At 44.0% G+C, this 15,532-nt stretch overlaps 1 protein-coding gene across 2 annotated transcripts in view; it reads right to left on the reverse strand.

Annotated features, from left to right (window-relative positions):
* Positions 1-15,532, reverse strand: part of LOC147194461 (laminin subunit alpha-3-like) — a 70,824-nt gene that overhangs the window by 12,202 nt on the left and 43,090 nt on the right. For both annotated transcript variants that reach the window (XM_086129074.1, XM_086129075.1), the window contains exons 37-60: positions 14,924-15,025; positions 14,768-14,851; positions 14,408-14,638; positions 11,259-11,372; positions 10,189-10,307; positions 10,021-10,101; positions 9,392-9,492; positions 9,190-9,243; positions 8,970-9,121; positions 7,851-7,961; positions 7,655-7,766; positions 7,419-7,586; positions 6,902-7,098; positions 6,691-6,807; positions 5,879-6,033; positions 4,613-4,754; positions 3,833-3,932; positions 3,635-3,751; positions 3,376-3,546; positions 3,144-3,295; positions 2,291-2,485; positions 2,072-2,220; positions 388-550; positions 159-286 (exon numbers count right to left, since the gene is read on the reverse strand). In XM_086129074.1, the coding sequence (XP_085985200.1) occupies positions 159-286; positions 388-550; positions 2,072-2,220; positions 2,291-2,485; positions 3,144-3,295; positions 3,376-3,546; positions 3,635-3,751; positions 3,833-3,932; positions 4,613-4,754; positions 5,879-6,033; positions 6,691-6,807; positions 6,902-7,098; positions 7,419-7,586; positions 7,655-7,766; positions 7,851-7,961; positions 8,970-9,121; positions 9,190-9,243; positions 9,392-9,492; positions 10,021-10,101; positions 10,189-10,307; positions 11,259-11,372; positions 14,408-14,638; positions 14,768-14,851; positions 14,924-15,025 (3,215 nt within the window). The remainder of the gene's footprint in view (positions 1-158; positions 287-387; positions 551-2,071; positions 2,221-2,290; positions 2,486-3,143; positions 3,296-3,375; positions 3,547-3,634; positions 3,752-3,832; positions 3,933-4,612; positions 4,755-5,878; positions 6,034-6,690; positions 6,808-6,901; positions 7,099-7,418; positions 7,587-7,654; positions 7,767-7,850; positions 7,962-8,969; positions 9,122-9,189; positions 9,244-9,391; positions 9,493-10,020; positions 10,102-10,188; positions 10,308-11,258; positions 11,373-14,407; positions 14,639-14,767; positions 14,852-14,923; positions 15,026-15,532) is intronic.

The raw sequence follows: 15,532 nt of genomic DNA on the forward strand, positions 1-15,532 counted from the left end.
CCCCCAAAATGGCGTGTATTAACATCACATTGGGAAAGAGCGCAAGCCATTTTCATCACTTTCAATTGGTTAAAACTGTGCAAACGTGTGGGAGAAAAAAAATAGCTAATTTATCAAATTGTAAGATGGGAGGAAGTTGTACACAAACGGGGACCAACCTCTTGCATGGAGTCTCGACGTTGATGTTGTCTTTGCGCAGGAAATTATACAAGCTGATAACTCTGTCGTTCAAGTAGGCCATCTCGATGCAGCCTTTGTACATGGGAAAGTTGAGAGGCGCCGGCGGCTGCGGGGGAGCCACAGATGGAAAGAGAAAACGAAAAGCGCTCGAGTTGACGCCGTGTTGGGACTGTGGCCTCCTTGTGTGCCTTGCTGCCGGGAGCTCACCGTGAAGTTGGACGGGTAGCCTCCCACGTAGAAAACCAAATCTTCTGGGGTGAAGTCCAGAAGGTTTTTGGTTTCGTCTCCTCGGACGTTGCCTACACTCGGAATCCCGGGAGTGTCTGATGTGAAGTCTTTGGTGAGGATCAACTCTGCATCTTGATAAATTCTAAATGACGACAAGTAAACAACGAAGCATGATTTGAGTATGACACATTTTTGATTGCCGTTGGTGTAAACAAATGTTTTTTTTCCCCCAATTTCGGCCACCTCTCCATGTCCTTTCTCTGCCGTGTTGTGCAGCACAAGTTGCCGTTGAATCAACATTCTAAACATGACTGGAGTATGTCATTTAAAAAAACAAAAACAACGGATATTGGTGTAAATACATTTTCAAATTCTGCAAAGAAAGTGGACATGCGTTGTGATTCCTGCCTCTTCTCCATGTCCGTTCCCAGCATTGTGCGGTAGCAGAGGTTGCCAGGGAATCAGTGTGATTGGAGTAAGCCACATTTTAACCCCCCCCCCCCCCCAAAAAGGTAAATAAATCAATAAATTCTCATTTAATTTTGCCTCACGAAAAGTGCTCTGACGTGTGTCCCACACGACTCTTCCAGTCCCTTCTCTGCTGTGTGGGGCAGCATAAATTACAGCAGGGGTGGACAAGTGGCAACCCATGACCAGAAAAAAAGGGTTCTTAAAAAAAAAAAAAAAAAAAAGCAAAAAAAAAACAAAACAACAACAAAAAAAACAATGGAAAGGATTCAATATACATTTTCCATGAAACACAGGGGGAAATTGGGGGTGGGTGGGGTGTGTAAGAATCTGTAAAAATCTAAATGATGAAAATAAAAATACTGAAAAAAGAAAAAGAAAAAACCCCCCAAGAGAACTGCAAATATACAGGGGTCAACTGCAGATTTAAGAGCACTTCCACTGGGTCTTCCTGTAGCCTGCAATATATTACAACGTGAGCAGGACTAATACATTTTGTGGATTTGAAATGATATGGAGGACAAACACAGGACTGCAATAATATTCATATATACTGTATATGATTTTTTTTTTTTTGCGAGAAAACATGCGCAATGCGTTCTTATACTGAATGTTGGTTTCTTGTTCAGGGTTATTTTTATGTTACTGAGACCGTTGCACTCTACATTATGTATATACAGTATATATATATATATATATATATATATATATATATATATATATATATATAGTCAAACCTCAGTTTTCGAACATCTCTGTTCTCGACCAAATCAGTTTTCGACCAAAAATTTCGAGTTTTTTATGCCTCGGATTACAACCGAAAATCGGTCCTCGAGCAAACTGAGCGCACTTGAATGCGCCACTTGACTCCTCTCGCCTTCCTTACACGAGGAAATGATGCTTCCTCGTGTAGCGTTCCATTGTGAGCAGACGTGTTCAATGAAGATTTTTTTTTTTTTTAAAAGAGCGTGGTTTCGGTTTTTGAACAAATGGGTTTTCGAACAGCCTTCTGGAATGGATTATGGTCGAAAACCGAGGTATGACTGTATATATATATATATATCAGTATCTATACTATATGTATTACTGTTAAGAAAACATTTTCTTCCTACAAAGTAAATTCCATCTAGCAACAAGCGGCCGTGCGAATGAATGAGTCTGCACTGCTGGAGGGCACACGACTTGGTCACTTTACCTGTGCAGGTCGACCTTATCAAACTTGGCTGGCTCGGAAGGAGATGTGGTGATGGAGTCCGTTTTCATCACATGCTCCAATCCGTTCAACTTGTAGGCGCCGTATAGGACGTTGTTCCTCAGGACCATGCCGATGTAGTTCTTGGAGGGCTAGAGTAGGCCGTTTGTTAATGATTTCAATTCATCCAAACCGGGATCCCTCGCCCCCCCCGATACGCACATCCTTGTTGCCAAGGTACAACACAAACATGTCTCCTTTGTCTGCGGCCTGCCTGCGCCTGCGTCTTCCATCGCCCCTGCCCTCGGGCCTCTGTAGCGACAGAGACAAGTCGGTGTAGGCCTTCAGTTCCTCCAGGTTCTTGGGCGGATGCAACTGCACGTGACCGTTGCCTGCGAACTTCATCGGGATGGAAATCTGGAGGAACATATGATCTGTTAGGAGAGGACTTGCAGTAGTGCATAAATAAGGGCATAGCCAGAGCTATTTTTTTCTGGGGCGGCCAGGGTGACGCAACAGCTCACTGGCCGTGGCCACGGGGTGATCAGTGCGCGCTCATAACCCCTTCCGGGCCAGAGAAGCCATCGTCTATCATACGATCCACAGTCGGGGTTTCATGAATAAATTTATAAAATATTTACTCTCGATAATGTCATGTTATTTGTTGTCGCTTGGCTTTTGAGTACCATGTCATAGTCTATTCCTGTCTCATTCACTGATTTGCATTTGCTAGCTAACTGTCAATCGGAGTGATCAGTTGTCACCGACTGCCTATGCCGCTTTGCTTACTCCTGGGTCCACTGCTTACTAATAATGCAAAAAAAAAAAAAACCACAACAACTTAATTCTTCATATTTTTAAAGGCTGCATTTTACGTTGGTTTGTTGCTGCTGTATTATGTATGAAGGCGTTGGACAAGACTGAGATCTGTGTGCATTTAATTTCATGAAATCATGACTGTGGATGGTCTGATCGACAATAATTTCTCAGTCATGTTGTTTGGGCCAGGAAGGGTGTAGCGTGGCCACCGCATAGGCCCACCACTGTGCATAGTTTACAAAGAGAGTGACGTCACCCTGTTGGCTGCATCGCGCGCTTGGTTGATGAGGTCCTTGAGTTTCTTGACGTTGTCCGTGATGTTTTTCAGCGGCATAAACTTCGAGGTTAAGGTGTCCATTTCCGAGATCTTGTCGCTCAAAGTCGGGATGGTTTTCAACAAGTTTTTCACTAAAAACAGGGAGCGGGAAAAATAAAATGCGGTTTTGTACAAATATGACAAGGACTATCGTCTTCATCCATCTTATCACCTGTTTGGTCCACATCGTCCAATAAGCCGCCGAGGTTGGAATCCCCGGGGGTGACGTTGATCTTTTCCATTTCCTTCCTGATGGCGTCCAACTTGTCCATGGTGTCGCTGGACGAGACATTAGCGGAAGCGGCCTTCCTCTTGGCGTCATCGATCATGTTGACAATGTCATCTGACGGGGAGGAAAGCGAGCGAAACGGTGAGGGTTCCTGCAGACTCCGACGTCAGAACGGCTGCTCGCAACAGAAGTCGCACGCTACCTCTTTTAATGTCGTTCAGCTGCCTTTGCGCATCCTGGAGGTCAGTCTCAAGGTCATTCTTTTTCCTCTCTGCATTCGTCAGGCGCCTCTTGATGTCAGGAATTTCGTTGGCAGCATCTGGGCAAATAGACAGAAGAAGAAGAAGAAGTGGGTGTGTGCTTGTGCTATTGAGGGAAAGTGAAAAGAACGGATGCTTACCCGCCAGGATACTCTCTGCTTCTTCTGCATTCTGCACCAGTTCTGCACCACTTTCATTCAGGTCTTTTGCCCTCTCAGCCAGCTTTTGTTTTTTTACATTCTAATAACAAACATATTGCATGCAATGTACTTACTATTAGATTGTGATGAATTTGCGTATCATTCATTTTTCGCATATTCAATTCGCACTCGAAAAAAGTCACAGATTTGTTTTATTTTAATCAACATTTTTTTTAAATCGAAAAAAAAATACTGACTACTCATAATTTAATTTTAGGCTTAGATCAAAAATATAAAACTGATAGATAGGTCACAGGGTTGAGTTTGAGTTGTAGAACTGTGGCTATCAAGCTAACGAATCTTTCCGAACACTCTTGACCAAACTTCACTTAGTCCTGTGTCTTGTCTTTCCATTTTGTGTTTTTGATCTGACCCATAAATTTAATTTCATTCATTTTCCGAACCGCTTGATCCTCACTAGGGTCGCGGGGGGTGCTGGAGCCCATCCCAGCTGTCTTCGGGCAGTAGGTGGGGGACACCCTGAACCGGTTGCCAGCCAATCGCAGGGCACACAGAAACGAACAGCCATTCGTGCCCACACTCACACCTACGGACAATTTTTGAGCGTTCAATCAGCCTGGCATTCATGCTTTTGGAATGTGGGAGGGAACTGGAGGACATAAATCTAATTGTGAAAATTGAAATTTAAAAAAAAAGTGATTTTTGGTCACCATTTGAAAATTGGAACAAAGAAATGAAACAGGTTATTCCACGACTTACGTTCAAGGCTTTGTCTGCGGCATCTTTCGCTTGGTTAGCGGCGGCCTCGGCAGCTTTAACGGCGTTCGTGATGTTCTTATAGGCATCGATGGCGTCATTGGCGTTACGTACTTCCGGGCGTTCGCTCGCAGCTTTCACAGCACTGCAAAGACAGAAGAGCTCTGAGTACCTCATAGTCAACTATAACCACGAACCTCCACTACACCCCTGTAACAGTAAGATTTGAATCGAGCATGATTATTTCTGCCAAGGAGGCTCGGCTGTCATTGCCCCTTGTTGGTTTGTGATCGAGTTGGATAATGCAAGGGAATTAAAAACATTGTTTGCAGTGGGATGCATGGAACATGTTACATTTTAGTGCAGGTTTGCTTTTACATTAATACATTATGAATAATGATTTATTTTGTGGTAAATCCAATAAATTGCACACAAATAAATATAGTTAAAAAATGATTACCTAATAAAAAAAATGGTTAAACACCATATCTAACATACAATGTACCTCCAGCCCATGAATAGCAAAAATCTGCATTTTTATGGACGGCCATTGCAGAATCATTGAAAAAATAAAATGTTTTGTTTTTTTTACCCCAATTCTTTAAAAAAAAACAGCAATGAATCACAAATTACAAATATCTGTGAAAAATTAGGGTTGCCGCCCCTGACATCCATCCCTTTTTTGATCCGCTTTATCCTCAAAAGGGTGCGCTGGAGCCGATCCGAGCCGTCTTCGGGCAGTAGAACTGGTTGCCAGCCAATATCAGGGCACACATAGATGGATAATCATCCACACTCACACCCACACCTAGGGACAATTTAGAGGGTTCCATTAACCTGCCATGCATGTTTTCGGAATGTGGGAGGAAACCGAAGTACCCGGAGAAAATCCACACAGGCACAGGGAGAACATGGAAGCTCCACACAAGAAGGCCGGAGCCAGAATCGAACCCTGCACCTCTGTACTTTAAAGCCGACGCGCTAACCACTCAACCACAGGTCGCGACCCCATTTTTTTAATGGGGGGGGAACCCAACAAAAACTGACTTTTTTTTTTTTCGTGAAAAGTCGAATCTGTGGATGCCGAACCACGATTCTGCAGTGATGCAGTTCACATTAAAAAAAATTTTTTTTAATGGATGATTATAAAGTATGCATAGTAAATGCGTGCTTTAAAATAGATTGAAAATAAATAATATGTCGTGCCTGAGCAATTGCACACAACATAGAATACTGCGCGGTACTCATTGCACGTTGTCATGAACCTACTCCTCCAGTTCCTTCGACAGCTTCTTGAGATTCTTAGCGTGGTCCTCCGCATCCTGCACCACACCCTCCTTGTTTGTCGCTCGAGAGAGCTCGTTGACCATCCTGGTCAAGTCGTTCTTGCCGCCATCCAGCTGAGCGGCCAACTTTTCGTACGCCTGCCGAGAGCAAAGGCAATTCGGGCGAATTATATTTCCAGCATTCCAGTGATCTCACCTCTGCAACAATGATGGGACGCAGTGATCCTTATCCGCAGGGTCCGCATGTTGGGACCTGACGGCTATCTCACTTACATCGCGTCGTTTATCATAAGCGAGCAATAATATTACCAAATTCTTCATGTGTTTTTAGTCCTCAGGGTGTACTCAGAGTACAATGAGTTTCATATTCATGCATGCAGAGATTGCACAATCTCCATTCGGGCAAAAATCCAACATTAGCAAAGTGTATCTTTTTTTTCCCATCCCTTTCAATTAGGAGGCTGATTAAAAAGACTATCCTGTGGTGCCGGGTGAGTTGAGCGTGATTATTCCGATCAGGTCTTATTTCTGGATGCCCTGTGGCATTATGCTGCCTCTCATAGGTCAGTCCTGGTACTACAACGGGCATCTAGTTTGGGGGAGGAGGCTCGCAATGGTCGATGGAGATTTCGTAACGGCCGCGTTGCTCGTCTCAACAACGACACGCTACAAGAGCAATTAGAACACACGTGACCGTTTTTTTTCATCGCCTTCTTATGGGCGACTCTCAGAATTTATAGGTCAGCGATGATGTCGTTGTGTGTGTGCAGCCCACTTCATTGAGTTTCCGCGTACCGTTTTGTTGTTGGAAAGCCCTCTGACTAAATCTTCGATTCTCTTCAGCTCATTTGCCGCCAGGGTCATCTGGTCCTTGACGGTCTTCCGCTCCGTCTTTAAGTTGTTAATGCGATTCTGTTGGAAGGGAAAAAATGGAAGAAATTGTTAAAAGGTCAAACCATTAGGTACCCCTGTGAGAGCTGTCTGCACGTCAACTGCATTTGGTTACCAGCAGCTCCGGTACAGCCTGAGCGTTGAGTCCATTCTGGGCGTGAGCTTTCTTCACCAGGTCTGTGGCATCCTTCAGGGACTTGTCCAGCTCCTTCAGTTTGCCGTCGTAGGTGTTCAGTTGCCCTTTCAACTTGGCAGCCGAGTCCTCGTTCTGGCCCAACTGCTTAGTTAGGTCGCTCTTGATGTAGTCCAGGACTGGATAAGACAGTAGAAAACAACCAAGCAGTTTAGACCGTTTAACTATTAAGAAATTAATTAATCAAAGCACTTTGTGAGCCCCCTTTGTGAAAAGTTGTTTACATGTCAAACGTGCTAACCTATCGCACTTAGATATCTCATCAGATCAGATATAATTTCTTATGCTTATGGAGGGTCTCTTTCTAATGTGTTTTCTTTGACCCTTTTCGCTAAATCTCCAAGGTGAGAGCTATTCACTCATTGGTTGATACAAATGTGCAAGGAAGCCTTGGATGAGGTGTTTGTGTTCAAGGTGTGCATGTGACGTGGCGTCCTACGTTTCATGGCCTCATCCCTTTCCTTGTCAGCAGCGGTCTTCTGTGGCGTGAAGTTCCTGTTCTCCATCTCCTTCACCATGCGCTGGGCCTCCTCCAGCATCTTGGCCGCGTTTTCACCAAGCGGCGTTCCCCCGCTGGAGCCCGCGTCCTTCAGTTGGTTCAGCAGAACTTGAAGAAGAAAGAAAAGAAATGATTGACAGGTTGTTCATGTTGAAGGAATGTCTCACAAGCTGTACCTTGAATTTTCAGGAGCATGTTTCGAATCTCTAGGTCCAAATCCTGAGCCCTCTTGTGGGTTTTTTCAACTCCGAGAACTGCTTTGTCCGCATCCACAGCTGTCTTGTCAGCCTGAATGTGAATGTGATTCACACGTTTTTTTTCCCCACACATTGCAGTAAATGAATGGATTTAATCAAAAGATTTGTTTATGACCTTGTCTTGAAGAGAAGTAATGTCCTCAGAAAGACTCAACATGTCGTCTTCCAGCTGCTTGAGCCTGGAACCTTGGCCATTGACAGAGATGCTGAATTTGTTCACCAGAATCTGCAAAAACAAACACAAAAATAGAAAGGCATATTTATTACACAAAAACATAAAATCCTGTATCAAAATAACATAATGAATGGGAAAAAAAGAACAATAAAGTAATGTGACTATTTAAAAAAAATAATTGGTTAAATTGGTTAAACCACACCAAGTATGCAACTCTTGCCCTGCCTCACCCTTTGACATTTGGATTTTTGGCCTGTTTTACTGCCACTTCTACTCTCTCCTCCCCGCCAAATAAGTAGTAACATTCATCCATCCATCCATTATCAGAAACGCTTTAGCCTCACGAGGGTCGCGGGCGTGCTGGAGCCTGTCCCACCTGTCTACGGGCAGTATGCGGGGTACACCCTGAACTGATTGCCAGCCAAACTCAGGGCACACATAGACGAACAACCATTTGCGCTCACAATCACACCCAGGGACAATTTGCAGTGTTACATTAACCTGCCATGCATTTTTTTGGAGTGTGGGAGGAAAGCGGAGTACCCGGAGAAAACCCACGCAGGCACCGGGAAAACATGCAAACAGCAAACAGTAAGGCCGGAGCTGGAATTGAACCCTGCACCTCTGCATTGTGAGGCCGACGTGTTAACCAGTGGACCACCGTGCCGCCATTAACCGAATATTTTTTGTGGCAAACACTGTCCTGTCAAGACACACTGTCAAGAAAACGCGTTGCTAATTTTCGGAGCCTCAAAACCAAGTTATGGCACATTGTGGGACAAAATGATCCGCGATTGCTTATCAGTGATCCCGTCTGGAATGTTTGCATAAGCATACCCTCCCATCATTCGGCATTGGCACGCAAGCATGACTGTCAAGACGCGCAAGTATGTGCTGCATATGTACATCAAATGAAGACAGGTGTGTACATTGCACTTGCGGCCACACATGAGGCATCAGGATGGGTCAAATGCGTCTCGACTTGTCAAGCAGAATCCCGCAGCTTAAAAGTAAAATATCTCCACTGGAAAAACGAGGACTTTTCTTCCTCCCCATTACCTTCGTGTCCGATAGGGCTTGCTCCAGCTTCCTGAGTCTGTCCTGGGAGGAGGCGCTGGCGGAGGCGTTGTCCAGCTGAACTTTGATATACACCAACTTGAACGCCAACTTCTCCAAGTCTTGGAGTAAAGTCTGGGCGCAGTTGTCACACTCTGGAAATTAAAAAGAACTTTTAAAATAAGCATGACGGAAACCCAAAGACTCTTGAATGTTTATTCACCCGCGCATCGGTCGTCTGTGTTTGTGTCTCTCGGCTCCAGCGTGCTCTTGCAAACTGTAGAGATTAAAAAAATATCTGGATCAATAAATATTTATAGTACTCTTTCCCTTAAAATCCTTATTATTGGTGCTTCGGGTCTAATAAAGTTTCCCATCAGTGAAAAATGAATTGCTGTATTCTATTATTAGATGGATGAGGTAACCTCCGGTCCTGGGATCACAGGTGTTGCCAATTCCGTTACAATTACAAGGGCGACAGCTTCCCCCTGGAAACATCGGGTCACCATAGAAACCAGGAGCGCACCTGTAGGAAGTAGAAATGAAGAAAGTGGAATCAGTATAAGAGTAGAAATTGACCCCAGCGGGAAAATAAATGCTTGAAAAGATGTGTTTGAAATTTCCACTGTTTTGCAGATTTTCACCTATTGTTGCTGGGTCTAGATACAGGGTTGTCAAACTTATATTAGTCGCGGGCCAATTTGGAGTTACGTCTTCCCTCGGAGGGCCGTTATGACAGTGAAACCACAAAATTATTACTCGTACACAACAAATGTAATAGATTACTAGGTTTGAAATCGGTCAAGTCCATGGAAACAGTTTGTTCAATTATTGTTCAAGTGAGTGTAAACAGGTTAACAAAATTATTGCGAAATCTCAACGTTATTTATTACACATGACAATTTGACATTTCGGTACAGATTTTAACAAGTTGACGTACTGTACATGATTTGCTTTCGCGGGCCACATAAAATGACGTGGCGGGCCAGATCTGGCCCCCAGGCCTTGAGTTTGACACCTGTGGTCTTGAACCTTCCTCCCCTGCGATACTTACTTTTCGCATTTGTCGCCAATGTATCCTGTTCTACAAATGCACTGGAAGTCTCCGTAGATTGCTCTGCAAGCAACTGCAAAGCTAGAAATGTAACACGTGTGTTATGTAACGACAGAAAATCCGGTTCAGATTGCAGGGTTTTTTTTTGGTCCATTTTGCTTAACTCACTTGTTTGATGCAGTACTTAGAGGACAGGGGCACACCTGGCACATCCGCTGAGCCGCGTTACCATAGTAACCTTCTCGGCAGTATTCACATCTGTTTCCGGCTGTGTTGTACTGGCAATTCTGGGACAAACAAAGAGGACAACATTGGATTTGGCAAAGCCAACCTAAATGGACCATCAAGTCTTTTCTTCCCGACGAGCGAACACACACATGCCAAGGGGGGTTAAGAGGAACAACGCCCCCCCCCCCCTTCGCCAAGTCTTTGCAGAGAATGCGCTTGATGTTGATTTGAACTGCGCTGTGCTGTAAGGGCGGTGCACATGCGGCAACGCAGGCCCGGTCTTGCATGATGATAACATAATGGTGTTGGTTGGGAAGTTTAAATGTGCACAGGCTCATCCTCCACTCGGGAAAAATGATGACAAGTAGACGCCATAGGAAATATTTGTGGTGATTTGAAAACCATAATAAATAAATGAGAGAGGCACGAGATAGGTGGCAACATGATTTTAAAACATATTCATTTTTGAGGTTTTATTGTTTCTACATTGTTTAATATATGTGTGGAATTTTGCCGAAATGAAAAACCAATTTGCGTCAAACTCAAGTCGATGAAGGTGGCAAAGGAGCGATTTTTTTTTTCTTTTGCATTCTCCAGGTGGGCCACGGAAGTTATTGGAAAACTTTCACGCCGCATCATCATACAAAAATATCAGGACTGAAATTACTCATTTAAAAAAAAAAAAAAAATTACTTCGAGTGAAATCTTTTTAGCTCAACACAAACCTTCAACCTCTGCCTATTCTGGTGAATAGTACACTATCGAGGAATGTGCGTGTGAGAATTTACAGTTTGCATTCGTTCAACCTACTTTATAGAAACAATAGAGTTTAATTAGGGCAAATTATGAAATAAACAACTGGGCTTGAGGAATTTTGAAATTTGTTATTTGCTCACGCTGCATCCATTAATATAAATCGTACCACATGTAAACATCTGAACTTTTTAAAATCGCTTGTGTTTGGAATATGAAACTCAAAGGAGCATTTGTGTCCTGTGAGAGTGGCTCACCAGACACCTGCCGGTCCAGTCTTCGCACTCGTCTGCCAGACCGTTACAATTACAGCGCACACAGCGGCCTAGGTATGGCCCGCTGCCATCTCGAAAGAATCCAGGGGCGCATTTCTACAAAAAAAAAAAGAATGTTTTATTACAGTGAAGCCAACTTGAGACTTTGAACTCAGGCAATATATTTTTTTATCATGGCCCATTTCCGTCAGAAAAATGTAAAACCTCTTGTTGGGCGACGCCTGCCAGTGCGCTGATCTTGAACTTGAGGAAACATTAACCAACACGAGCGCAGCCTTTGCGCTTTTCCCAGATAAAGAAACACACCGTAAGAGCCAGCATTTACCTCAACCTGATTCCTGGCTGAGTCGTCATTGACAGAAGGAAAGCGGACCACTTGTGACCCATCGAGCCCCTGTTCGTTTAGCCTTGGATACTCGAGCCACTGGTCCGCCTGATGTCTTAATCTCCATCTGCCGTCATATGCGCCGTGCCGGAGTCGAGACACCCCTCCCCGACTGGGCCTGTTGCCGGCCCAGCATAGTGCGACCAGAGATCCCCACAGAACAGTCCTGAGCAGAACCCCTCCGGCGTGCCGGTATCGGGCCATCGAGCTATCTGACATTCCTGATGTTTAGTCCGTGTGAAAGAACGCTCCACTTTCCCCTCCTTTGGCCTCTTAAACACACACGCTGACAAACACTGACAATGAGGACACGCCCCATCTCCAACTGAGTAAGTGCACTGACTGTACAGAGACGCACAAGCACACACATGCAGTTGCTAACATGTGCCCTCATTCCTTTTACGCCTATACACACACACACACACACACACACACACACACACAACCAGGTATGAACCAATTGAGTTTCAAAAAGGTCAATGACCCCTGTAGTAGTCCTTCATGTTCTTCACACTGCATCATCATACACGGTAAATTTCGCAGAGCACATTTCACTCGATAAAAATTTTATTTGGTCACAGTCTAACCATAGCAACATTTGAGAGTAAAATAATATATCGCCGATTTTACACAGAAAAAATTTTGGAGTGATATTCACTTGTTTTTTTTTTGTGTAAATTTTGCAATGAGAGTTTGAGTAAATTGTGTGTTCATACTATTAGTTTATTCAGCAAAAAAAAGTCACCCCAGGGTCGAAGAATGATCCCCCAGCCTTCAAGTTGGGACACGGTCACGCTACCATGCTGCTCCGACTGTGAGTTAGTAAATTGCTGGTGGCGCACTTGTCTGAATTGCGCGCGGGCAGCGTGGAATCAGTTCCCGCTCAGTGATGGTGTGAATGTGGGTGTGAATGGTTGTTCGTCTCAATAGGTGCCCTGCGATTGACTGGAGACTAATTCAAGGTATAGTCCGCCTTCCGCCCGTAGTCAGCTGGGATAAGCTCCAGTACCCCGCGAACCTGTCCAGGATCAGCGGTGTTGAAAACGGATCAATGGATAATACAAAGTACAATTTGCAATTTTAATTTGAGTAAAATTTACCCAAACACGCTCCTTGTAAAATGAACTTAACATTTCTGAGTGGGGAAAAAAAAAATGTTTTTTCAAGTAAATATCACTCCAAATTGTTTTCTGAATAACTTACTCTTAAATTTTACTCTGTTCAGAGTTGGACCAAATATAGTCTTTTAAGAGTAAAATGTAATTGACCGTGTAAAAATGGCATTTACCGCGTCCTGATTAATGGTCTCTTCTACAGCACTGCTAATCTTACTTCAATGCGACAAATCAGTTGTGTGTGTACGATACTGTGTGTGTGTGTGTGTGTGTGTGTGTGCGTGTGTGTGTGCGTGTTACAGTTGTGTCAGACACCCTCAGACAGTCGAGTCATACCTGAATCACAGTGCGCAAACAAAAAAAAAAACAAAAACACGCGCGTACTTTGGGGAGTGGCTGCTGGACACGCGCACATACACACACACTTGAATCGTCGAGGATAGAGTGCATACACGATCACGTTGATGAGTAACACTGAGGTCAGGGGAGGTTTTCCCCACCTGTAGACTCAACTTCCTCTCGATTGACCAAATTAAAACGTTGCTTCATGTACAATTTCGATCCATTCACCCATTTGCCGTACTACTTCTCTTCGTTAGGCTAGCGGGTGAGTTGGAACCGGGCATGCCGCGTGACTTTGGCAGGTCACATGCCAATTACAGGGTACACAGAGACAAAGGAAGGGCGGAGCCTGGATTCAAACCCTGGACCTTTCCATTGTACAGCAGTCGTGCTAACCACTGTCTACTGCACTGCCCTTAATAAACAGTACCAGGAAATAAAACACACAGCCCCACAGACAAGATGGAATGTATGTCTAAAAAAATATAAATAGTAAAAATAAGGACTCTGCGCACCAACACTCTTCTTCCCTTAACAACGGAATGTCAGTACTGTCTCTATGATTTGTAGCCATGGCAGTGATCCGGGCTTTATCATGGCTAATATTATGTCTGCGTGATTGTGCATTTCATCCCGTCCTAGCCTGAGGCCACGTACGTTTGGCCCGCGCGGTTATTTTCCAGCCGCACATTCCGCCCAAGTCTCCTCAGCTGATGACTTTGGCCCCCGGGGGCAAAAGGGTGCAATGTTTAGTTCGGGCGTGTCGGGACAACCTTAGAAGAACGAGGAGGAAGTCCCGCTCCTCCAAGATGACACAACGCTATTTCACTCAACACCTGAGAAGGTGATCCTCCCCGTTCTTTCTCGGTGGTGCCAAATGGAAGGCGTTTGGAAGCGAGGACAGCGATCATGCGTTAAAACGCATTGGAGTGGAACTGCGAAAGATAAAAATGATCATGCGAAAAAGTCCAAGGGAAAAACCCCCCCAAAAACCCCCCACAGAAGTTCAGCCATTATCTAACTTTGCCGATCTCTGAACATGATGCATTTTCTCGGGCACTTCTCCACCACTTACGTCAACAGATGAAGATACACAAAATGCTGCAGTCTTGAGGGACACAAATACAAACCAGCAATCAGGGCAAATTTGAGCATTTTCCACCTCCAAGTGAAAATGATGTAAATACATATAATGGCTTGAAATGAATCCGCTGCAATTCTATTTTCTCTTTGCATCCTCACGAAATAAAGAAGACTTGCCTCTTGCTGTGTCGATAGATTTCCCTCACCTCACAGGAGTCTCCGGCGAATTGAGAAGGGCAGGAGCAGACCTCCACAGTGTTCCCAGGACCCCCGCTGCCCATATCGGTGGCTTCCTCCAAGCCCACCTGGCCCAGACTAAGTCTCTGGCTTTGCGTAAAGTACAAAGCTCGGATCCTCAGACGCGCCAGGCCCGCAAGGACCATCATCAGTGCTTCTCGGGACACGGGTCTGTTGGTACCAGCGTGGCGCCAGTTTCCCTGCGGAAAACAGAACATGGGTGGGTGGAAAATAAAAAGCAGGCGGACAAAAGTATCGGGACAACGTCGAACCACGAAACAGGATCCACATCTTGGTTTAAAAACTAAATATTCGGTTGTTTTGTTTACCTCCACAAACTGGACTCGGCCTTGATAAAGTCGATCTGGCAACTGGACTTGTGGGGCAAAATGAACCAGCGTCATGTCTTTACTCTAGAGTGGAAGCATGGAAATGTTTGTTTGCTATGTCATTAAAACAACAACGTTGAATGAAACTTCACATACAGTCAGTAGGACATCAGGGGTCCTATCTATCAGAATCATTCCTTCACTGGGAATACCAAAGGATTTGGCCTGGTAGGTGAGGAAACCACCATAAGATGATACCTAGGAGGACAAAAAAAAAACAACAACAATAAAAAAACAATTACATATACAGTACTACATTAATTATGTATATTGGAATAACTGCTCACTCGTTCATTGAAAGTCCAGCATCGAGTAATTTAATTGAATAATTCTTCCTTTTTTCAATGTATTTTAATTATGCTTCTTTAGTCACAGTTTTATTTTCGCCTTGTTTAAAAAAAAAAAATTGTGTTATGCTGTCTTGAGAAATTAAGAAATAAACCAAGCATTAAACCTTCCACACTGGCCAAAAAGCAAACACTAAAAACTTTAATTGAGAGCAATTCCAGATGTTGTTAAAAGCTGGAATTTGTTACTATAGATGTGAGTCACCCCCTTCTAGAATGAAATGAATGAATGAAAAAAAAAATCAACAACAGAAAACAAGTGAAATAAAATAATTAAAAACATTTTTTTTAGGGTGTGCTCATGTAAAACTCTTGGAATAAAATGAACTTTGAAAATAAATCAACGTGCTTGCTGCAG

Source organism: Hippocampus guttulatus, chromosome 14 (assembly GCF_054856545.1).
Source record: "Hippocampus guttulatus isolate MCC_2025c chromosome 14, RoL_Hgut_1.0, whole genome shotgun sequence".
In the NCBI taxonomy this organism is placed as follows: Eukaryota; Metazoa; Chordata; class Actinopteri; order Syngnathiformes; family Syngnathidae; genus Hippocampus; species Hippocampus guttulatus.